We start from the raw sequence: 24,598 nt of genomic DNA on the forward strand, positions 1-24,598 counted from the left end.
AGCTCTAACAACTTGAATACCCTGTGAGAAATATTTCTCTCTTGTATTAATAACTAATTATTGAATTAAAAATAAGATTTGTCCCCCCTTTCTACTTTCTCATGAGAAAAGCAAGCAGTATGGGAAATCTTTCTAAAACACTTGCCCAGCCAGGATGTCTGAGATCTAATCAAAGACATTCTAAGTTTGGGCTAATGAGTGCATTCCTGTTCATTGTGTTTGCTCAAACAGGTCTGGGAAAATGTCAGTCTTCCCTTTCATCAGACAGGTGATATGGAAATTGATAAGTCTCTTGGATCAAGACCTGGGTGATCCAAGTCACATACCCCAAGACCCTCATATTAATATAGCCCACCCTCTCATTGTAATATTCTGTCTCTCATTAATTGCTAACCATTCAGAGTCTATTGCCCCCCCTTGGGGAAAACCCACTCTTCCAAGGGTATATAAACTGTGAGCCAATGGTCTAAAAGAAGAGATATCCCTTTATTAATAAACATGTTGGCCTTATTAATAAAATGATTAAATTACCTAGAAACCATGTTTCTCAGACATTTAAATGCCACACCCATTTCCTTAAAATCTTCTCTCTTGGGTTAGCACCACTTATAAGATCCAGAACTTTGAAACTTCATTCTCTGACCACAACCTCCTATCTTTTAACTTTTTCCCATCTCTCATTTACAGTAAATATATCCTACTCTGTTGTTTACTTGTGTGATCTTGGACAAGTCATTTAACCTCTTGGGGCCTCAGTTTACTCATCTGTAAAATGACAGGATTCAATTAAATGGCTTCTTAGGTCTCTTCCATTTCTAAATCTATGGTCCTCTGATCATCCCACTCTTTGCCCTTATTATGATCTCAGGTACCTTGAATCACTTCAATTTTTCCAGCACATATCCCCAATTTTGACTTCATGTCCATAACCAGACTTGAGTTAGTACTTAAATGTTTAAATAGCTACCATTTAAGAATCTTTTTCCCCTCTGATCATCCATTCCACTCCTGAATTGCCAGTCCTCAACCCTGGGTAATGTCACCATTTGGTTTCTCTGTTCTGCTCCACAGCTACTGAACAGCCCTGAAGAAAATAATGAAACCAAATTGATTTTCACCCACTACAAATTGACAATTGTCTTCAGCTGAGCCCTTGCTGCTGCTTGATAATCCTTCTGTTCTACCTTTATTGACTCCCTGTCTCATTCCCTACAACAAACGGTTCCAAACCTTTTATTCTCACCTTAATGAGAGTGCCCTCACCCCCACCCTCCTATTCCATGTGCCTAACTCTGGATGGCCTAGCCTCCTACCTTCCTGAAAAGATTGAGCCTAATCAATGTGAGCTCCTTCAATTCCTCTCCTCCATCCTTTTTCTCTCTCCCATTCAACAAACATTTATTGATCTGGATGCTATGTACCAGACACAGTGCCACATGAGTGTACAAAAATTGAGAAAGACACAATTCAGCCTTTAAGGAGCTTCCAATCAAGTAAGGAGACTAAAACCAACCCAAAGATGACAAGAACACAAGCCTGGGTGTGATAAGTACCACAAGAGAGACACAAGGACGTTAGCCTTCAGGGAAGGCAGCAATTACAGCAGGCCTGGGGAGCAGGAAGGGAGAATACATGTTTTCATGAAGAAGGTGGCAGTTGATCTGAAGTTGATGGTGGCAGAAAAGGGAGCTCTCTAGTTGGAGAGAATTTGGACTAACTGGAGGGCAAGGCCCAGCCACCCACACCTGAGTTTCCTTACCTTCTCTGTTCTTCAAAACTTCCCAGCATCATTACCCATTTCTACTTCCTTTCTTCTAGTTACTAAAGCAAAGGTATCCTTCTCATTAAAGCTAGTCCCTCTACTTATGCCCTTGACTCTCTTACCATCCCAGAAGATTCTCTTCTGGCTCCAGCATTTTCAGTTTCTCCCTCTCCAGCAGATCCATCCCTTCTCCTTCCAGTCATAACCAACTCCCCTCTATCCTAAAAAAAATAGTCTTATTTACCCTTTTGCTCCCATCCAAGTACCATCCCATCTCTTTCCTCCTGGTATAAGCTAAACTTCTTAAGAATGTGTCTATAACTGAAATCTTCTTTAGGGCAGCTAGGTGGCACAGTGCCTTGGAGTCAGAAGGACCTGAGTTATAAATCAACCTGGAGAAGGAAACCATTCCAGTATCTTTGCCAAGAAAATCCCAAATAGGGTCATGGAGAGTTGGACATGACTGAGACAGCTCAGTAACAACAAATTGAAATCTTTACTCCTCAACACCTGCTCTCTCCTCAACTCCTTGCAACTGGCAGAAGTATAGCCCTGTCACTGTATTTAAATTTTTCTCAAAGGTCATCTGTCACCTTTTAGTCACCAAGTTCTTAGTCCTTATCTTCTTTGACTTCTCCATAGCTTGTGCCATTGTTCATCACCCTTTCCTAAAGGAGGCTCTCTCTTCATGTGGCTTCAGAGATGCTGCATTCTTATTTCCCCTGATACCTCCACAACTACTCCTTCACTGACTCTTCCAATCCTTGAATGTTCATGTTCTCCAGAGTCTATCTACAATCCTTTCCCTTCTCTCAGCATTCTCTCCTTTATCTATCTCATTCAAAACCCTAGCTAATATTGCCACCAATTCCCAAATTTCTATCAACAGCTGACCTCTTGAGTTCTAGACCAGCCCCTTCAACTGCCTATAGGATATCACCAACTGAGGGCCTCCAACTCAACATGTCCAAAACTGAGCTTATTATTATCTTTTCCCCTAACCTGACTCTCCCTCTGACTTCATTATTTTTGGCCATTCACCACGCTCAAAAGCTCAGGGTTCTGTTTGGTTCTTTGATCTTGGTGTTTTTATTACCTAATCAGGTATCAACCCCTATCAACTCTTACCTCCATGATGCCACCCTAGTATAGGCCCTCCCTACCACTTAACTAGACTGTTACAATAGCCTCCAAACTAACCACGACCTGTGAGCACCTCAAAATCAATTCTCTCTTCTCTCTCTCAAATACATCCTGTATAAAACTATCAAGACAATTTTTTTTAATGCATGAATCTGATCACCTCACTCCTTTGCTAAAAAAATCTTCAGTGACTATTGTTTACTGAGGAAAGTAAAAGAAAAGCCAAATGTATTTAGAGTCAGAAACCTGGCCTAGAATTCCAGCTTTGTTGATTCTTAACTGTGTGGAAAACTCATTCTCTCTTATCCTCAGTTTCCTACCTATTAAGTGGAGTAAAGGATACTCACAATACTTACAGAGTGTTATGAGGAAAGCACTCTGTAAACCTTTAAGCCCTGAAACCTATGTACATGTATGTGTATGTATATATACACATATACATATACATACACATATACATACACATATACATACACATATACATATACATATACATATACATATACATATACATATACATATACATACACATATACATACACATATACATACACATACACATATACATATACATATACATATACATATACATATACATATACACATACATATACATATACACATACATATACATATACATATACATATACATATACATATACATATACATATACATATACATATATACATACATATACATATATACATACACACACACACACACACACACATATATTTGCTTTCTGTGTTCCAATCAAACTGGTCTATTGTCTCTGCCCCACACATTTTCTGTCTCTCCTGTCTCCTACTCCCTCTTCTAGATATTCTCTTTCCTCTTCAACTCAAAGGGTATTTCCTCTATAGAGTCAGAGTCCTAACTAAGAATCCCATTGACTGGGGCACATTTAGTATTTTTTTTTTTGAGGGGAATAGTCAGGGTGTGGAGGGAGTAGTGCAGAAGTACCAGGAGAATGAAAGGCTCATCCCTCAGAAAGATGGCCAAGGACACTTTATCCCCAGGCCTCCTCCAAAAAAAAAAAATAGTTCCAGGAGGAGATAGAAGGGGAGGAAGCAGCAGATGGGAATGCATCAGTCTGGAAAGTCAAGACCTTGGAGAGGTGGGAAGGTAGAACCCTTGGAAAGCAGGGGCCTAGGGTCAGAGATGAAAGCTCAAGGGTGGTAGTGCTACATGGTACAAAGCTGGCAGATGGTAGGGAGGCTTGGGGACAGCAGGTCAGTGGACTCCCACATGGAAGCTGTATGCCTGTGAATATCAGAGCACTTTGTCAAAACCCTGGTTGCATCAACCTAATGATAGCTTGTATAAAGACTTTCTTCATTTTCCATGTAGATAATGACTTTCCCATGGGGTAGCAATAGAACATATTGTTTTGGAACTCTCTGATGTGTTTATTGTACAAGGTTGTGTATTACAGTTATTTCTGTCTGTACATTATTCCCTTCACTAGACTGTAATTTCTGTGAGGTCAAAAACCATGAATTTTTAAAATTTGTAACTCAAATTCAACATATCCTAAACAGAATTCCAAGTAAGACTCAACCCTTCACTCTTTCACCTTATGGACTGCCAAGAATTAGATTCAATATCCAATATCTCTTGCATCTTTTGCAATTATGCCCTTTTTTCTATTAATGCAGCTACCTTTCTAGTTCAGAGCCTCTCTCCTGAGGGATTGCAACATCCTCCTGGAACTCTCTCCTTCTAGTTTCTCTCCTCTCCAATCTCTCCTCCACCTAGTTGCCAAAAGTAATCTTCCTAAAGAATGTCTCCGAATATATTCCTCTGCTGCTCAAGAAGCATCTGTAACTCTACTGCTGCTAGGATAAAGCATAAATTACAAACTCCTCAGCCAGGTGGTTAACACCCTTAGAAATCTGTACCTAGCTTTCCTTTCCAGATGTACCAGGGAGGACCAGCCAATGTCTCACTCCTGTAAGCATGCACAAGGCTGCTTGATGAGCCTCTGTCTGGAAGTTCTAATGCTGTGGAGCAGAGGGTCTCTCCACCTAGAGCATACATAGGTATTCTCTATTTCCCATCTACTTACTGCATAATGACTCAAAGGCCTTTTGGTTTGATGCTGAGTCAGAACTTTAAGGGAATATAAACAAACACCCACAATAGAGATATTTATTATTTTTTTCCCTTCTTGTTGGTCATATGGCGGAAAGACAGCTCCCTGACCTCAAAGGATGGACCAGTATTTGTGAAGGAGCTAGAGCACACTCTTCTCCCTACAACCTTGGTCACTGGGGAGAGCAGCCTCAAATTTAAAGCAGTTGCTACAAAGTATCAACCTCATCAACTCTGTTTCTGAATCTGGCATGGACAATGGAGGAAGGCAATGTCTTGCTTGCAGAAAATGTCTCATTGGCTGTCAGAATGAAGTACTGATAGGCTGGGTCACGCAGGTAGATCCTCAGGCCTGTGCTGGCACACTGGGTTTGGCTGCAGGCAAAGTCTCCTATGGATTCTTGTCACTGGACCTCTAATTCTCTGCCCTTACCAAGTTCACAAGGCACTATATATCAAATGAAAGAAAGAGCAGGTGCCTCCTGTTCAAGGCTTGTCTACGAGCCATGCACACAACTGCCTCCCTGGTATGTATATGGGGGGAGTGTAGGTAAGAACCTGCTCTCTCTGGCCTTCAGAGCTCAGAAAGTTGTCTTTATGCTTTATGGGCATCAGGAGGGAAAAGCAGTGAATTTCTCCACTGGGATTCTTTTGTACGCACTCAGTTCATGCTCAGCAAACAACCAAAAAGCCTTTTCTTCATCATACAGTAATCAGATAGGAAACAGAGAATACCTGCATAAATTTTGAAGTGGAGAGCTGGGCCCCTTCAATCCACATTCTCATGAACTTCTTCAAACACCCACATAGGTCCCTTGTGTATGCTCTCAGGATTGAACTCTGATTGGCCAGTTTCTCTCACCTCTCCCTGTCATATAGACATTTCATATTATTTCCTTCCACGTCTTCTATCTTCTACCCAATCTGGTCTATTTGTAGGTCCCAATTCAGCATTCCTGTCTCCTAAGCCTTGCACAGGTCATACTCTTCATGTCTGAAATATGCTCCCTCCTTCTCACCTCCACTTCTTAGAATCCTCAGCTTCCTTCAGATATCAGTTCAAGGGGCATATCCTTCAGAATGTCTTTCCTGATTCTTTATGGTCTTCACCTCCACCCTCAGTTGCTAGTATTCTCTTCCTCTTAAAATTATTTTGTATTTATTTATTTATTATGGTTTTCATGTTATATAATCTAGTAGATTGCAAAAACCTGGAGGTAGAAGCCATCCTCTTCTTCAGTTTTGTGCTTTGTATTCCCAACATTTGATAGGTAGCCTTCCACTGTGGATAGAGCCCTAGCCTTGAAGTCAGAATGTCCTGGTTCAAGGCTCACCTTGACTGACTGTGTGACCCTGGGTAAGTAGTTTAACCTCTCAGTGCTCCTAGCCAATTCTTAAATAGGGTTTCTTAACCTGGAGTCCAATAATTTTTTTTTTAATTGATAACTGTATTTCAATAAAAAGGCTGCTAAGTGGTGCAGTAAATACAGTTCCGGGCCTGGAGTCAAGAAGACCTCAGTTCAAATCCCGACCTCAGACACTTACTAGCTATGTGATCCTGAGCAAGTCACTTAACCTTGTTCGCCTCAGCTTCCTCATGAGCTAGAAAAGGAAATGGTAAACCACTCTTTACCAAGAAAACTTCAAATGAGTTCACGAAGAATTTGACATTACTGAAAAGACCGAACAACAACTTCAATAAAATCAGTTTCCTTTATAATCCTATAGATTCTTTTCTGCATTTAAAAACTTTATTTAGAGGGGTCCATGGGCTTCACCAGATTGCCAAAGGGGTCTATGACACCAAAAAAGTTAAGAATCCATGCTCTGCAGAACCAGGGGAACACTGTATACAGTAACAGCAATATTATACGGTGATCAACTGTGAATGACTTGGCTAGTCTCAGCAATGCAATGATCCAAGACAGTTCTGAAGGACTTACAATGAAAAGGACTTACACTTCTCTGGAGAAAGAAGTGATGGAGTCTGAATGCTGATCAAAGTATATTTTTTCCTTTATTTTTCTTGTGGGTTTTTTTTTTGTCTGTGTTTTCTTTCACAACATAGCTAACATGGAAATATGTTTTGCATGACTGCACATGTATAACCTATATCAAATTGCTTGCCTTCTCAATGAGGGGGGAAGGGAAGAAGGGAGAAAATCTGGAACTTTAATTTTTAAAAAATTAATGTTAATTGTTTTTACATGTAACTGGGGGAAAATAAAATATTAAATAAAAAAAAAGAATCCTTGATCTAGGATAATAAATTTCAGAGAAGGTGCAGATCTACATTGGTTGAGGGAGTTTACCACTGGGATTTCTCTATTTCAGTGAAATCACAAGTTGGATAAAATCCTCACTACCTAGTACTGAACCTTGCACTGTCCCTAGCTGATTGTTGATTGTTGCTTGTTGATTTGACTTGAATTGTTGGGAACTCGACATGTTCTCCCTTTAGGGCCTAAGTTAAGGAAGTGTTTTAGCTAAATTTTCCACCTCTCCCAGTGCTTGGCATAGTTCTTCCTCCTTGTTAAACAGAATTGAAGCTGCCTGGTATGATGGCAAGAGCACTGAATTTCAAATTCTGGCTGTGACATCAGCTGTGTGACCTTGGGCAAATCACTTTATCCTTGTAAAATGAGTGAATCCAAGTAGATAGCCCCTAAGATTCCTTCTGTATCTACTTGTACATGGCTTTGTTGTCTCCCCCAGTAGAACTTAATCTTCTTGTGAGTAGGGATTGTTTCATTCATCATATTTTTATCCCCAGGACCTAGTCCAGAGCCTGGCTCATAGCAGATGCTAATAAACGTTTGTTTGTCATTCAATTCCTTCCAGTTCTAAATCCGATGAAGAGAACTTTCTTTATAGTTCATAGCTTGTGTTTCTCCTGATTTTTTCAGTTTGTCCACCCAAAAGGATGTATAGAACAGGGCTTAGTAAACTTTTTCCACTTGCAACCCCTTTTCGTGGTATTGTTCAGCTGGCATGGCATGGCATGGCCTGAGGGCATTCGTGCCGTGCAAAGTACAAATGCTTTGTGTTCAGATCCAAGGCTGCAGTGAAGTTGTGCAATGCAACATGGTCAAGAGTGGCCAGAAACACCTCGAATTGCGTTTGATTTTTAATTAATTTTTGGTCGTTGTACTTTCAGAAACCTTTTACTGTTGCCAAGTTTTTCATGACCCCTATGGGGTCGCAAACCACAGTTTAAGAAGTGCTGGTATAGAGCAAGTATTTTGGAATTGCCTCCGATGACTTTAGAAATAAATGTATGTCTCATTAATAACTTTGAGATTTTGCAAGGCTCTTTACATATAATCTCACATGATCTTCACAACAGCCCTATGAGGCAGGTGATATTATTATCCCTCTTTTACAGATGAGGAAACTGAGGCTGAGAGGTTAAGTGACTTGCTCAGTCACACTGATTGTATGGGTTTGAGGGCAGGATTTACACTCAAACCTTTAATCTCAAGTCTAGCATCTCTATTCACTACATCGTTTAGGTGCCTCATTCCGTCTAGCAACACCCATGAATATATAACTGAGAGGTGATAATATTCGAGTTCATATTACTTGGGCCTCAGCATTTTTGCAGTATCTTGGCTCCTATATAGTTGGATCTAACAACGATGGTTTATTCAGATAATTAGTTTCCAAACAGCCTAAGGAACTCATTTTTATCTTCCCTAGTGTGACTGGAGGGCTTGTTCTTTATGGACCTTCAGACAGTCAGGAGATTATCAGTCACCAGGATAAATGAATGATTTGTCTCAGTCATATTGGCAGGGCAGAGGGGAATTCCAAAGGCTTTTCAGTTTAGGGAAAGTGTTGTCATGTTTTCATTCTAGGGAAGGGTAAATGAGATTACTTAAATTGCCTTTCTTTGATGCCATTTTATTCATGCCTGTGGCTTTTTTTCTCCCCCAGGCCTCTCTTCCTAATAAAGTGTTTGAGAAGGCCTTGGGAGATCAGAGACCTAACAAAAATATTGTGAACGGAGAGGGTGTGATGAAATTTGACAGATCCCATTCCACGCTAATGTACTTTTTCTGGCTTTACCAACATTTTTCTGACAAGGGCCCAAGAAAACTGCATTTCAAGTTGTTCCTATGTACTTTTGTACCCATCTCAGTCTGCATGCTCTTTTTCTTCCTTATCATGACCACTGGTTCTTAAGTATATTGGCACTGCCCATAAATGCCAGTCTGGGACTCCAGGGGATATGGTCCTCATGTGACTTTGTGAAATAGTCACTCACATTCACATTTTTGGGTTAACAAATGCTTTATTTCTAATAACTTTGTAAAGTAGGCAGTACAAATATCATTACACCCATTTTACAGATGAGGAAATGGAGGTATAGGTATTCAGTGACTTGCCTGGGGTGGGGATAAGGGGAAGGAGTGTATATTTTACAGCTAGTAAGAGAATTCCATGGCAGTAAGGTTGGAAAAATGCTAGACTTGAAGCCAGACCAGGATTCCAATCCCAGCCATACCATTTAAGGCCTGTTCTGGGTTAGGCCTTCCTCAGGCCAGTCTACTGGTAGTTTAGGTTTGATGTTAGGGAAAAAATTAGACATTTATACATCATTCTGCAGTTAACAAAAGGAGCTATACTTAGCCACAGCAAGAGGAGGATATTCAACAAGGGTGGACAAATTACCAGTGAAATTCCACCCTGAGTTAACCCACCACTAAGCATCAGAAAGGGTGCCAGGAGCTTCTCCAAGCTGTTTGTACTTAGTTACTAGGCGGAGAAGCCAACAGCCTGAGTCTTTAGTGCCCCCCTGAGCCAACCAACACTCCGTGATGGTCTTCCCTACATTTTGAGGAAAAGTTAACCTAACTCACATGGGAGCAAGGGTTAGGCTATTTACTGCGCCCGTGATGCTACCTCTGTTCATAGGATCACAGATTTAAAGTAGGAAGAGACCACAGAGGTCCTCTATGGAGTCCAGTCTCATTTTATAGGAGAGGAAACTGAGACTCAGAGAGGTCAAGTGATTTACTCTGGGTCACACAGTAAGGGTGAGAAGTGGGGCTTGAATTCAAGTCTTCCCGACTTCATCTTCTTGTCCATCATTATCCATTATAACAAGTTATAATCTTGAGTGAATCAATTAACCTGTGCGGGCTTCACTTTATCATCTGTGAAAGAAGTCTTTGGACTAAATGGCTCCTAAGGCTTCTCCCTGCTCTAAATCTGTGAACTATAAATGGAAGAAATAGTACTTGAGCCTAGGTGTTCAGACTCTGAATTCAAACCCAGAGTTGCTTTCTGGTAACAGGTCAAGTCTGCGCTACGGCGACGAGGCTAGAGGACAGAACATTTGGAAGAAACCTGGGACTCGTTTAAAGACTCCTCTAAAGCACCAACTATTATCAGAAAATGTTGTAACCTCTCTGGCCATCTTTCAAGGGCAAGAATAAATGCACTGAACTATCCATTAAAGCCTAATGACTAGGCTGCTGTGCTTGGCTTGGGCTGTTACTGTTTTCTAGGCTGACACTTGCTTAGTTCTTTCTCTTCTTTACTCTCAGGCTAATAATTAGATTTAAATCCCTGACAGGACTTTAACCAGCACCCCAGGGGGTTCTTGATATCTTTACCATTGCTTGTAAAGATTTTTATTAGAAAAAAAAACCTTTTGAAAGCCTGGGTAAGTTATAGTTGGGAAAGGTTTTCTTCCCCCCTCTATGATCTTGTTAATGCTTTTGAAGAATACACACTCATGTTTTTCTTCCTCTTCACCTTTTGATATCAACCCTTATTCATCCCCATTAAAGAGTAAAGTACCTAGGAGGGAACTAGGAAAGGGAGACTAACAAATTTCTGTTGTCATCAGCACTTGTATCCCTGGAAGATTAGGTTGGATGGGATCCAGGAATACTGATTGCCTTGACGGGGGAATTTTTTTTTTTACCTCAAAGAATGGTTTTCCCAAACACATTCTCATTCACCCTCATTCACACAGCATAAGCATGGTGGTTGTTTAGTCATTTTCAGTCATGTCTGACTCTTCGAGATCCAATTTCGCGGTTTTCTTGGCAGAGAAACTGAAGTGTCTTGCCATTTCCTTCTCCAGCTCATTTTACAGATGAGGAAACTGAGGCAAATGGGGTTAAGTGACTTGCCCAGGGTCACACAGCTAGTTAAGTGTCTGAAACCAGATATGAACTCAGTAAGATGAATCTTCCTGACTCCAGGCCAATGCTCTATCCACTGCCCCAATGAGCTGCCCTAGCACCAAGCATGCTGGCCTGAACACAGTTCATTGGTTCTGTTAAAAATATCTGAGGCAAAACTGTGGAAAAAGTGGATATCTTGTTTTATAGGAATTACAACGGAGAGAAAACAAACAAAAAAACACACTTGGCTTTGCCATTTACTTACCTGTGTGACCTTGGCCAAGGATCTTTCAGCCTCAGTTTCCATATCTGTCAAATGGGGAGGGGTGGGTCTTTCTTAGTTTTAAATCTGTTTTCACATTAACAGTTTGGTATAGTGAAAGCTCCTTGAGGGCAGGGACTGTCTTTTGACCTGTTTTGTATCCCCAGAGCTTAGCCCAGTGCCTGGCACATAACAGGTGATTAATAAACATTTACTGACTATTACTGACTACAGCAGAGAGCACTGGATTTGGAGACAGAAGAACTGAGTTCAAATCCCAGCTCTGCCATTAATTACCTGTTCTATCTTGGACAAGTCTCTTGTCCATTCTGGGCCTCAGTTTCCCACATCTGTAAAATGAGGGAAAGTTGTTCTAGAAAGTCCCTAAGGTAGCTTCCAACTCCAAATTTATGATCAAACAAAAAGAAAATTTCCAGTTCCAGAGAGTCACTTTTCTTCCTCCCTTCTCTTCTGAACACTGTTTCCAGAGTGTCTAAGCCACATCACCCGCAGGGTTTGATTATCATATATTTGCTGCACAACTGCTAACGGAAGTCAGTGGTAGGATATGGGGTACGTGTTTATCACTCTGTGCGGTAGCTGGCTGTACTGAAACTGTTGAAAGGAGGAATTGTGTGTGAGAGAGAGAATGTGTGCTTTCTGGAAGCAAAGATAACTATCCCAGGTGGGGAGTGAACCAGCAATGCTGGCCTCATTAGCACATGCTACAACTCAGCTGTTTTGGACTGTCCCTATTGTTTTGAAGTAGGAAGCAGAATGCCTGCGGTAGCTGTATTAAGTCTAATCTGAATTTAGGCTAAGCCAAGAAATGTTTCCACAGAAAGGCAGGTTCCAGGCCTAAAGATGCTCCTAGAAAGCACCCTGTATGAAGTTGGGGGCAGTTGCTTTTAGATTAGAGGACGTGTTGTTCACACCGTTTAATTGACTGCATTGGGGTTTATAAACATGATAAAGTCAGGATTAGAAAAATGAGTCCGTTTTTTTCTCAGATCTGTTTAAGTACAGGTCTCTTAACGTGTCTCTGTGTGTGTGTGTGTGTGTGTGTGTGTGTGAGAGAGAGAGAGAGAGAGAGAGAGAGAGATGGACCTCTTTGGCATTCTGGGGAAGCCTATGGACTTCTCATCAGAATAATGTTGTTATGTAAGACTGGGCCTCCCTATCTCTTCCAAACCAGAACTGAAGGGGGCTTCTTGGGGCCTGTTCTCACTCTGAAATGCACAGGTGCTTTGACCCGGGCTAGCTCTTCCTCTCTCTAGGCAACCAAGTGGCTCTCCACTTGTGGAGGGTCATGATATTAACGTCAAACGTCGTGCAGACAGCACATGTACTTAGTTCTATTGGCTTAGCCAGCTCAGAGCTCCCAAGCTCAAGACATCCATCAGACTCAGACTTCCCAGTAGTAGGGATTATGGATGTGTGCCCCCACAGAATGTTTCCTTTTTAGTACACAAAATAAAATATACAGGATTACAAAGAAAATGAATTACATTGAAACAGTTATCAAAATAGTATAAGTTCCAAGAGCACAGACCCCCTTGAAATCTATTCATGAACTCTTGGGGTCCTTGGGTGCCAGGTTAAGCACTATTTAAGTGGAGGTTGAAAGAAAAATGTGGGATTTTAGCAGAACTTCTTCAGATAATTAAGGGATTATTCAAGTTTTCCTAAAATTCATCTTATAGCTCACTAATGTGTTGGGTTTATTTGTTACCACTAATTTGAGAATCCAACCTATTTTTCTTTTTTTTTTTGGTGAGGCAATGGGGTGCAGTGACTTGCCCAGGGTCACCAGCTAGTAAGTGTCAAACTTCTGAGGTCACATTTGAACTCAGGTCTTCCCAAATCCAGAGCTGGTGCTCTATCCACTGCACATCTAGCCACCCCCAACCTATTTTTTAAAAGACTATTTTAATCTTATCTACACTGCAACTTGAGGAATAGGTACAATCCACCTAAAAATATCATTAAAGAGGCCTGGGCATCTCCTGACCCAAAATTTTTCTTAAATTCAAACATCTAAAATATACATCACATAATTTTAACCAATCGTAAAAAGAATCAAACACATGGCAAGATTGCATTGAAAAAAAAGTTAATACCTCTTTAGGAAACCAAATACAGACACTCCCCCATGTTAAATACTTGACTTGTGAATATTCCATACTACATAGCTAGCCTGGGTTTGGTTGTTTAAGACAATGTGGTATAAAGGAAAGACAGGTGGACTAGGCATCAGGAGAACAAATCACAACCTCTCTGGACCTCTCTTAACCTCTAAAACAAAAAGATTGGGAGAGTTCATCTTTAAGACTCCCTTCAGTTTTAAAATTCTATGGGTTTGGTTTTTTTTTTTTGCTGTTGTGAGGTGGGGAGGAGATAAGATATAGTCCCTCACACCTTCCTTCCTTCCTTTCTTGATGAGAGAGGGACAACTCCTTGCACAATGAAAAGGCAAGGTGGACAACATTCAAATAGGTTAGTAGTTGCTAGTAACATTGTTCAATGATCAACTATGATAGACTTAGCTATTCTCAGTAATACAATGATCTAAGACAATTCCAAAAGACTCATGATGGAAAATGCTATCCATATACAGAAAAAGAACTACGGAGTCTGAATGCAGATTGAAGCACACTATTTTCACTTTTTTTGGTTTCTTTTTTTGTTTTTTTCTCTTTTGTTCTGTTTCTTCTTTCACGACATGACTAATGTGGAAATATGTTTAACATGATTGCACATGTATAACCTGCTTGCTATCTTGGGGAGGGGTGAGAGGGAGAAAAATTTGGAACTCAAAAATCTTATAACAATGCATGTTGAAAACTATCTTTACAAGTAATTGGAAAAAATAAAATACTATTTACAAAAGAAAAGTAGTTGCTAGTGATATTTTGATGTTAATCTTGCTTGAGGGCCCTTATTCATCATTCATACAATCATCATTTATTAGGATCATAATTTTGGAGTTAGATGGTAGGTCCTCAGGTATTATCTAATCCCACACTCCTTTATTTTACAGATTGGGAACATGAAGCCCAGAGGTGAAGTGACTTCCCTGGGTCACAAAGGTATTAAGAAACAGCTGGGCATGGTGCAATGGTGCTATGACAGAAGTTGAAGCTGGTGTATCTGTAAGAGATTGGGAGTTCTGAGCTGCATCAGTTTAAGTTTATGGTTTCTGCAATAACTTCGTCATTAATATGGTGAGCTACTAGGAGTGTGAACCACCAGGTTGCTTACGGAGAGTGAATCTCAAAGCAGTCCAGGTTGGACACAGCACAGGTCAAAGTTCTGAATGGAGCAGGACTGGGCCTGTGAGTAGCCCTTGTAATGGAGAAGAAAGGAAAAAAGGGAAAGGGAACAGGAAAGGGGAAAGGGAAGGATAGGACAACGTGGGTTTGAATTTAGGTCTTCTTACTCAGCTCTACTGTTCTTTCTTCTACACTTCATCCATTGTAGGTGTTGTTAGAAGATGTAGAGTTTTGATAAAACAAGATCTCTACCCACATGGAACTTGGTTTAACAGGGGAGTAAGATACACATAGATTACTCTAATGCAACACTATTCAGTGATAAGTACATTAGAAAGTTGCACAACAAAGAGCTCTGTGAGGTCCAAAAGGAAAAATTGTTACTGGTTCGGGTGATCAGGGAAAGGCTCTGTGGCAGATAGATTACTCTAATGCAACACTATTCAGTGATAAGTACATTAGAAAGTTGCACAACAAAGAGCTCTGTGAGGTCCAAAAGGAAAAATTGTTACTGGTTCGGGTGATCAGGGAAAGGCTCTGTGGCAGAAAGTGACATTCGAATTGGGCTTTAAAGAGTGGGAATACAACAGGCAAACAGATGCATGGAAGATTTCCTATACATAAAGGACAGGATAAGCAAAGGCCTAAAGGTAGAAGAGCATGGAGGATATTGATAAATTGAAGGTAGTTCATCTTTAATGCATAAGTATGCTGAGGGGGAGGTGAGGGCGGAATAAGGATGGAAAGGTAGAGTGGTACCTGACTGAGGACCTGGAAAGTTAGATAAATTAGACTGTGAGCTCCATGACAGCAGGGACTTGTCTTTTCTTTTTAATACCCTTGGCTCTTAGGGATGTGCCTAGAATGCAGTAATTGTGCTTAATAGATGCTAATCAACTGAATGACAAATGAACCTGAACTTTAGATGGACACAAAAAGGAGCCATTTTTGAACAGGACTAATACCACAAAACTCGAATTGCTTCAACTATACCACTTCTATGTGGAAACAAACTCATTCCTATCAACCCACTTTCAAATGTACTTTTCAAACACAACTATTTGTTACAATGAAGTTGGCTTTTTGCTGAAAATTTAGAAGCTTTAATAACTAGCATCAGGTTACACCTTGAGGTGGTAGGCCAGGCTTTTCCAACTCTGAGATGAACTTCCAGCTACTCTTTATCTTGCATGGTCCTAGTTATTTTTATACTGTCTCTTGAGTTAGAACGTAAGCTTCTTGAGGGCAGGGACTGTTTTTTGCCTTTCCTTGAATCTCTTGTGCTCAGCAAAGTGTCTGGCAGAGTAAGGACTCCCTAAGTGCTCATTGACTATCAAAAGTGGGATGGGAGAACCTACAGCTATGAATGACAAACAAGCCTTTTGAACATCAGAAAGAAAACTTCCAACAGAAGATCCTACGACGTTTTTGTATTATCCCACGTCTGTCCAGAATGCCTAACTCCATTACAGTGTAATAGCACTTTTAAAAAAACAGGCTACAATAAGGGCCAATCTGCAGGGTTTTGGACAGAAAGAGAGCCATCAGACTTCATGTTTCAGGCCACCAATCATTTCTGGACAAATGCTAAGGCAAAAGGACTTTTTTGTTTGTTTTATTACCTAACAAGCAGATCTAGGTAGCTCCTGAACTCAGACTAACTCAACTGAGTTAAGTTGGATCATTTTCAATAAGGCAATCATTGATTGCCTTTTGATGTTGCTGAAAGTGAGTATTCAAAAGCTGTTGCCTTTAAGCCAAACAGCAGCAAAATGAGAGCTTCGATTATTAAGCAACGTGTTCTAATCATTAAGATGCCTTTCACTTCTATTCACCAGATATAGTTTGGAATTAGTCTTGAAAAGCAATCCCAGGAGACGCAGCTTGGTGTAGTGGAGAGAAAGCCAACCTTGTGCTCAGGAACACCTGGGTCAACATGTAAGGCCTTTGCCTAATTAAGCAAGTTCCTTAATCTTAGCGCCCCCACCCCCAACACTCCCCTAAAACTATAGTTAGCAGAAGTTCTAATCTATATGAGTGGAAGGAGTTGACTCACCTGGGAGCTGACAAGACCAATGAAATCATAGGTCTGCCCCACTCCTCTCCCAAAAAGAAATGATCAAAATAAACTTCTAAGTTGGAAATCATTTTTTTCCTGGCAGGAAAATGACAGGCTCTAAATGTTTTGCTGAGCAATGGGCTGATTATAGCATGAGCCTTACTTAAAACAAAACCTAGAGGCCAGAGTCCTAAACCACTTTCTTCTGACACTCAATCCATTTCCAATTTTGCTTAAATCTGTGGTTGAGTAATTCGTGAAATCATGTCCTACATGATCAGTATTATCACAATCTATTATTTTCTGAAGCTGTCATACTTGATACCTTGAGTCTGAAAGGTGCTGCCCAAAAATCCAATGCATTCAAAGAGACCTGCGCCCCAGTGGGTGTTCTAATCGTGTTGAGTACAGTTCTGTGCTACACATAGCAACTTTCAGGGCAGGAGGTAGACCATTAAATGCTTTCTGAGCTCCATTAGAGGCACCCCTGCTGATAGTGGAAAAAGTCCTCAGACACATAAAATTAAATCACCTACTAGGTAAGGAAAGATAGTAGTTTCTCTCCAAATATTCTTCTGTTGAAATAATCTAAAAAAAATAAACATACAGTACCAGGAATATAGGAAGTACATGACTTAGCAAGCTAAAATCAAGATTAAGAAATCACTGCCTTAAACCTTCATGACGTCTCTGCTAATGGCCTATAGTCATTAGCAGTTTACCTCACTTTTCCTTTAAAATGGAGACAAGAATTGTTAGAACTGAACAGAATCTTAGAGGTCAGTTAGTCCAACCTCTGCCTCTTATTTGGGGGGGGGAGAACTAAAGCCCATGGAATTTAAAAGACTTAGCCAAGGACTGGAGCCCACACCTTCTGACTCCCAGTACAAGGTGTTCCAAAAGTTTAAAAAGCCAGCTTGGCATTAATAATTTAAAAATGGCCCTAAGACTTTTGGGACACCCTGGAGAGCATCCCTTCCAATGTGCCACAGGAACAGAAGAGTAATGAAACTAGTCTCAAGAACACTTTTTTCCCTCTCTTAGTAACTGGTTACTTGCCCCACCCCATGCCCATCTATTTTCCAGCTTATTTATGAGGGTGAGTCAATAACTAAGATGAATTTGATCTTCAAAATATTTTATTTTAGGAACATGATCAAAAACATTGCCATTTTTATAATGCAGCAAATATAAGCATCACACATTCAACTATAATGAGGTAATGTAGTTATACATACATTATGTTTATGAAAAATTGAGATTCACCTTCGCTATTAACTCTCCCTCATACATTTTGAAATGATATCTAGAATTACCTCCCCACTCCAATCACTGTCTCATTCTCAGCATTTAAACCTCTGAAAATTCACATCCCTTCAAATTACACGATTGTATTTTTGTAGTCTACTACAGCGGCAATATAGGCAGCTCACCAAAACAGCTTAAAATGTTTTATTAAGTATATATAATATTACAGGGTAATATTTACAAAGTTATGTTTTTTTTAAATAAAAAAATACCTTGGCAAAGATTGCAGATTTTCAAAGCTTCAAACAGTGATAAATCAATTTAATACATAAAAAAAAAAACTCTGACAGTAACAACACAGCTGTAAAACAACTTTGGTTTTTAAATCACTGTAAGAATGGCTACTAACAAATAGCACACCTTTAATTGCTACCCAGAAAAGCCCCCAGAAGGGCCTTTGTACATAGCAAAACTGAAGTTTTCTTCATTTAGAATGGTTAATGGATATTTACAACACGTGGGATCCAATTTTTGACAATGGCTTTTTATAAATGATGCTCCATTTAATTAAAAATAAAAATCTGCTTCTCATCCTCATCAACCACTACCACAAGACTTTAAGGTTCCATTGCTGTTGCCTTACAAGGGAAGTCCATTAAAGGTGATTTTCTTTTGAAAAGTCTTAATTTGTGAGGAAAAAAAACCATTTTAAATGAAGTCAGAGTATATAACCACTACAATCAAGAGCTCAGGCACATGCTCCCCCAAATAAGGTGGGTACTAACATTTTAGCATCAGGGAAACTTCCTGCTCACTGCTGTCCCCTTCCATAGATTAACTGGATTATACTCACTGGCATATGAGAACAGCCAAACTCAGGATCCATATAGGCTTGGGAGCAGTAGATGATTGCTATTTGTGATTTTTCCCCACAATATGCACATAAATACACAGCAGACATTTCAAAAACAACAACAAAAAAGCCCAAACACTGAACAAAACACAAATAAAAATCATACAGAGCTGCCTTACAAATATTTTATTTTTTTCTGGTTTTCACAAAGAGATGAACGAATGGGTATATATGTAGTATTTTTTTTTCATAGAGACCACAAAAACTACCATTGCCTAACTCTTTTTTTAGTTAGAAATGTGAAGAGATTTGGAAAGAATGACAGGGGGACTCTACCACTACTCTCTCAGACCTCAAGGGGACTATTTAAGTGCTTTGAAATTGGCCACTTACTAAATGAAGAGTCATTTATTTTCTTCACACTGAAAAGAAAGCGCCTACATTTTTTAAAAGTTCAAACATTTTGAAATTTTTTTTCAGATTTGACCTAGACTTTCAGGTTAAAAAAAAAATCACCTTTTAAGTTTTCCTTAACACAAAATCTGTCAAAAGAGAAAACTCTTATTCACCTTAATAAGAGTACTAGGGGAAAAAAACCTAATTATAGCCAACTCTTGATTACCAACCCAAATTACTATGTACTGTGTGCAAAGCACTGAACTAGGCACTGTGAGGAGAAAGGGAGAAAAAGAACGTGTATTCTCCTGAAATATCTAGTGGGAGAGATAGGACAAAAAACTAAACGTGTGTGTATGTGTGTGTGTAATTTGACATGCAGCAGCTCTGCCTGTACCTAAAAGGTATGTCCACTGAATTATTCGGATTTCACCAAAAGGAACTTTCTATTTAAAGGAAACTTCTTGAAAGAGAGGAATAATTTCCATATTTACTTTATGAATTTTCACATACTGGATTTACTTAAAACAAGGTACACCTATTAAAAAGTTGTATAGACATATTACACATATGTAAGTAAATGGGGATTTTGTTAGTAAGGTAAAGAAAAGGGAATATCAGGGTAAATAGTCTGATTGAAACCTGAACAGATCTGTGAATCTGAAGAAGAAAGGAGGTGTGGCGGGGGGGGGGGGGGGGGGAAGAGAAGGTACTTCATAGGTAAAGGCTTAAATGCTAGAGAGGTCAGAAAAAGGAGTGAAGGGATTGTACCCAAGGATATAGTAAATGGGTGTTCGAGTACAGGTTGGATACAGAAAAAAGAAAATGCCTGATAGGTAAAGAGAGTGGGAGAAACCATTAGGTGCTCTGAAGCTTTAAGGTAATTGAGAATGGGTTTCTATTAACAACAATTTGATCAAAATGATGACTGAGGAAGATGATTCCTGTTGAGGTATACCGGATCAAATCAATGGATTAAAAGCTAAAGATAGCCAAAAAGACTGCCTGGGAAGGTAAGTAAAACTTAGCTGGAGCCAGGTAGACTATAAGAGTTGAAAGAAACCTCAGAAATCATTTCACCTACACCCCACCCCATTTTAGAGATGAGTAAATTGAGGCCCAGGGAAGTCCCTTTCTTATAGTCACACAGTGGCAGGCTAAACCTGAGGTCTCTGGATTCCCAGGTTCAGTCCTCTTTCCACTATGTGACTCCTCTATGGGGTAATGTGCTTAACAAAAACAATAGATACATGGTAGGTGCTTAGCATATTTTAGTAGTTGAGATGTCATGTAGTTAAGAAATAACCATATGGGAATGGAGAGACAGGAGAGGGAATCTGGAAAATATTATGGCAGCAGGAATAAAAAAGACTAAGTGATGAATGCAACATGGGAACTAAAGAAGACGACAGAAGTTAGGGTTTTTGTTTTTGTTTTTTTAATTAAATACAGGAATATAAAAAAAAACCCTCCTCTGGCTGGTGGTTTCAATATCCTCTCCCCAGTCAAACCTTTTCCAGAGCTGCTAGCAAATCAGTTTGCAAGCATTTATTAAGCACCAGTGTGCTAAACACTTCCACGTGCTTTGTGAAAATGACTGATTCATTTAGTTTCCTCTTCATAATCTTCCCCCTGCAATTTTCTGATGGAGTTGCTTTGGTGGCAGTGAAAAGCCCCAAAGGCAGGCAGAAATAGGAAGTATATAAAAGTAAGGATACTTCCTGCATAACTGTCCCTGAATTATTGAGAGTTCACTATATATTTTAAAAAAAGGGGGGGGAACGACAATGGCAGTTCAGTGAGGAATTCAATGGAAAAATCCTCATACCTGGCTAATTTCTTAAAAAATAGAGATTTGGACTTTCGCAATTTCATCTGCTTTAACTTTTTCAATTTTGTCGGTATGGATTCCCCCTTTATCCTCCCAGGGGCAGAAGGGGAGAAGAAGAGCAGCAGGAACTGATGGACTTCCTGTAATCCAGCTCCTCTATTTATGCCAATATTTTGAATAACACCACAAATGGTGGGAAGGAAAAAAGACAAAGTATAAAAGAAAAATAGAGCTGGCTTTGTAAAAAGTGTCTTGATTTTTTGTGAGGCATCAAAAGGTCATTACACTTTGGTTTGCCAAGGACAAACCACTTGGTCCCAACATGAAATATGAAAATTAAGTTGAGTAGTATTGAACTAGCATACAAAAGAGGCACATGGGAACATTCGGTGGACTAAGAAATAACTATCATCAGTGCAACCACAAATATGACCGCTGTATTATACAAACTGGAAAAAATGGCTGGTACTTAAGGGTATTGATGAGCACAAAGCTGGACAACTGACTGTTTTTTAATAACCAAATTACCTTAATGACCAATTCTACCTAAGAAACACCATTGTTTTAAATCTACTAAAAGTAGAAAAATCAATAGTTGCCTTCACCCCAATTGTCCACATGAAACAAGCATGTGCCTGTCAATCAAACACATGGACATACATACATACATACACACACACTCACTCACAGACACATGAACAAGGTAAAAACGAGTGCTAATAATCTAAAAGTACAGGCAGTCACAGCTGCCATAATGCTAAACTTCAAACCAGAGTAGGAAGGGTTTTGTGGTGGTTTTTTTTTTAAGTTTTTAGTTTTAGAGAAGGGAGAGGGCTGAGGTGGGAATACAAGAGGATGGTGGCAATGAGTTCTTTTTCCATGCAACATAGATATAACAGTAGTTAAAAAAAAGGCCCTCTGGAGGAGCTGGCCTGATGGTGATGCACTATACTGTACTGCCATGCAGGGGATCAAAGCTCAAATCTCAATCTTGGTTTTTCATGCCCCAGACCAAAAATATGTGAAATAACACTGGATGATACCCTCAGTTTAGGGGAAGGGAATGCTGATGTTATTTTTGCCAAAAAATTAAGACTGGAAAGCAGTGCTCTGGGAACAAGACCCATCCTTTTCAGGAACTAGACTGGAGTATGTCACAGGACCTGGTTCAAGGAAGAAGAAAGACTCAACATCTTTTAAGACAGAAGCAATTAACAGGAGGACAAGACAGGATTTAAAAGGTTGTGGGGACAAAGAAAAACAAAAACCAAACATCAAGAAAATCACAAGGTTAAGCTGCAGGGCCTTAATTAACAACCAGAATCTAGAGACGTTTTTGACTATTACATTTCAAGTTTAGCAAAGATGCAAGAGTGGTAACCCCTCCAGAATGAAGGCCTCTATCCACATAGGTAAGCATATGACAGACACTAGGTGGCAACACAAGATGCAAGGTACTTTGACCTGACTCTAAAAGATCTATTTCTCTTGACCCAGAAGTAGCAGAGATATTCTGTGGCCCAATAAACACTGACCGCCAAATGTGCTCCCTGGAATGCTATCCTTCAAAGTTAGATGGAAACCATTGATTTTTATGTCTCATAGACTTCTTGGAGCAGTCACCAAATGGTACAGGGTCAATTTCACCTTTAACCAATTTTTTAAAACCCAGAAAATTACAGGAAATAAAGACATGGGGTTTCATAAAGGTATCATTCTTGAACGGTACAAACTCTTACCTTTGTCCCTACTGAACAATAAACCAAAATGATTCCCCCAAAACTAGTTCTCAAATGGGCAACACAATATACATCTTCATAAATTTTTAATTAACTAAATTACAGCTGTTTTGAATATAAACTTAACTGTAGCAATCATTTAAGGGTGGTGGTGGGTCTCCCCTCCCCCAGATGCAAACCAGTGAATTTCCTCCTTTTCTTCTCTTCAGATAGTGAATTCAGGCCATGGTATCCTGAGCACAAATATATTCCATTCGCATCTACTTATCCTCCAAATCAGAGTCCATCATTTCTTTTCAATTACTCTACAGAATTAAAGAGCAAACACACAGTTAGTATTCAAGTACATTTTCATTCGGCAAGTTGATATATCTATTTCAGATTATTTAAATAGCAATTCAAGAGTCTTTACAATCAGGCACTATATGGTACATGAGGACCAGCACTCTGCTCACTCAGCAGCAACCTGCAGCCCCATTAGTTTCAACAGCAGAAGAATTAATGATATATACAATTTAAGAACCACTGAGCCATCAATCAAGATTTGCGGAAGATTCGTGCTGAAATTTTCTAAAGTATCAAAAATTCTAATCAGCTTTAAACTTAACAGAAATTATGTCCAGAAGAAATACCTAATTGTCATCGATTCCATTCATTACATTTCTCTAAAACTATTGGCTAAAAAGGCAATAAATCATTAAACAAAAGATGAAAGGTAGTATTGAGGACTCAAAGTTCTCATACTTGTCCTCTAATGTCTTAGTGTCTTTCCAAAACAGTTAGAAAATAAGATATAACAGGAAAAAAGATATAGATCACCAGAATGTAGGTACAGGTAAACAAGTCACTCCACATTACCACATTCCACAGAAACCAGTTCTCTTTTAAATAGCTTTCTCTTTATTCTTAAATTACAACTAAGTAAAAATTAATGGAACCTTCTCCATTCTTCTCCAAACAAATTAACAAGTGAAGCATGTTTGTAAAAAAGGCTGTGACATAAACCAATACTAGTAAAGAATTTTTTGTGATCCCTACTGCACTCAATCATTTTCAAAAGGCTTCATCAACACATAATAGATTTTTGAAAAGCTATATGTTGACAATACCAGAGAGAAATTAGCTGAACAAGAATCCAGGCTCTCTTAATTCAGTGTTGCTTTTTGTTTCTGGGATGATAAAAGGACAAAAAAAAAGTGATAAAACTTTGCAAAGCACTTGGCATGCATGATCTATTTCAGCCTCTTAAACATGAGATAGGTCCTAGACTTATTACTATCTCCATTTTATGGATGAGGAAATTGAGGCAAAGAGGGTAGTAAATGTCAAAAGCAGGATTTCAAAAACCAGATCTGCCTGAATCCAAGCCCACCAACCCTTCTTTTAAATCACAGCCTTTAAAGCAACATAGGAAAGACCAATGATCTACAACATTAACAGAAGCTATCCACTCTATAATCTCATACTCTTTCATGCAAAACCAAGGAAACACTGTAAATATTTATCATGTAAATCTTTTAAAAATATGGAAAATCATAAACACATAGGGAAAAGATGAATCCACAGGACATTAATATTTCAGAATTTGTATTTTCAGAAAGGAAAAACCAATAACATGCTTATGAAAATTTAAATAATGAAAAGGTATACTTGTAAACAATCAAAAAGTATTTACTAAGGGCTTATTTTGTGCCAAGCACTGTGTCAAGTGGCTGGGGATATAAAAATAGTCTCTGCCCTTAAACAGCTCATGTTCTAACAGAAGCAAAGTTAGGAAGGGCTTTACCTGTCAAAGAGA

At 39.3% G+C, this 24,598-nt stretch overlaps 1 protein-coding gene across 4 annotated transcripts in view; it reads right to left on the bottom strand.

Moving 5' to 3' along the window:
• Positions 1-18,169: 18,169 nt before the first annotated feature.
• CD47 (CD47 molecule) overlaps positions 18,170-24,598 on the bottom strand; it is a 72,766-nt gene continuing 66,337 nt past the window's right edge. For all 4 annotated transcript variants that reach the window (XR_002327052.2, XM_020999870.2, XM_020999871.2 and 1 more), the window contains one exon: positions 18,170-23,105. Coding sequence is in view for 3 of the 4 variants with exons in the window: in XM_020999872.2 (XP_020855531.1) it covers positions 23,097-23,105 (9 nt within the window). In the remaining variant the exon portion in view is untranslated. The remainder of the gene's footprint in view (positions 23,106-24,598) is intronic.

This window comes from Phascolarctos cinereus, unplaced genomic scaffold, assembly GCF_003287225.1.
Source record: "Phascolarctos cinereus isolate Bilbo 61053 unplaced genomic scaffold, phaCin_HiC Scaffold_726;HRSCAF=1367, whole genome shotgun sequence".
Taxonomy (NCBI): domain Eukaryota; kingdom Metazoa; phylum Chordata; class Mammalia; order Diprotodontia; family Phascolarctidae; genus Phascolarctos; species Phascolarctos cinereus.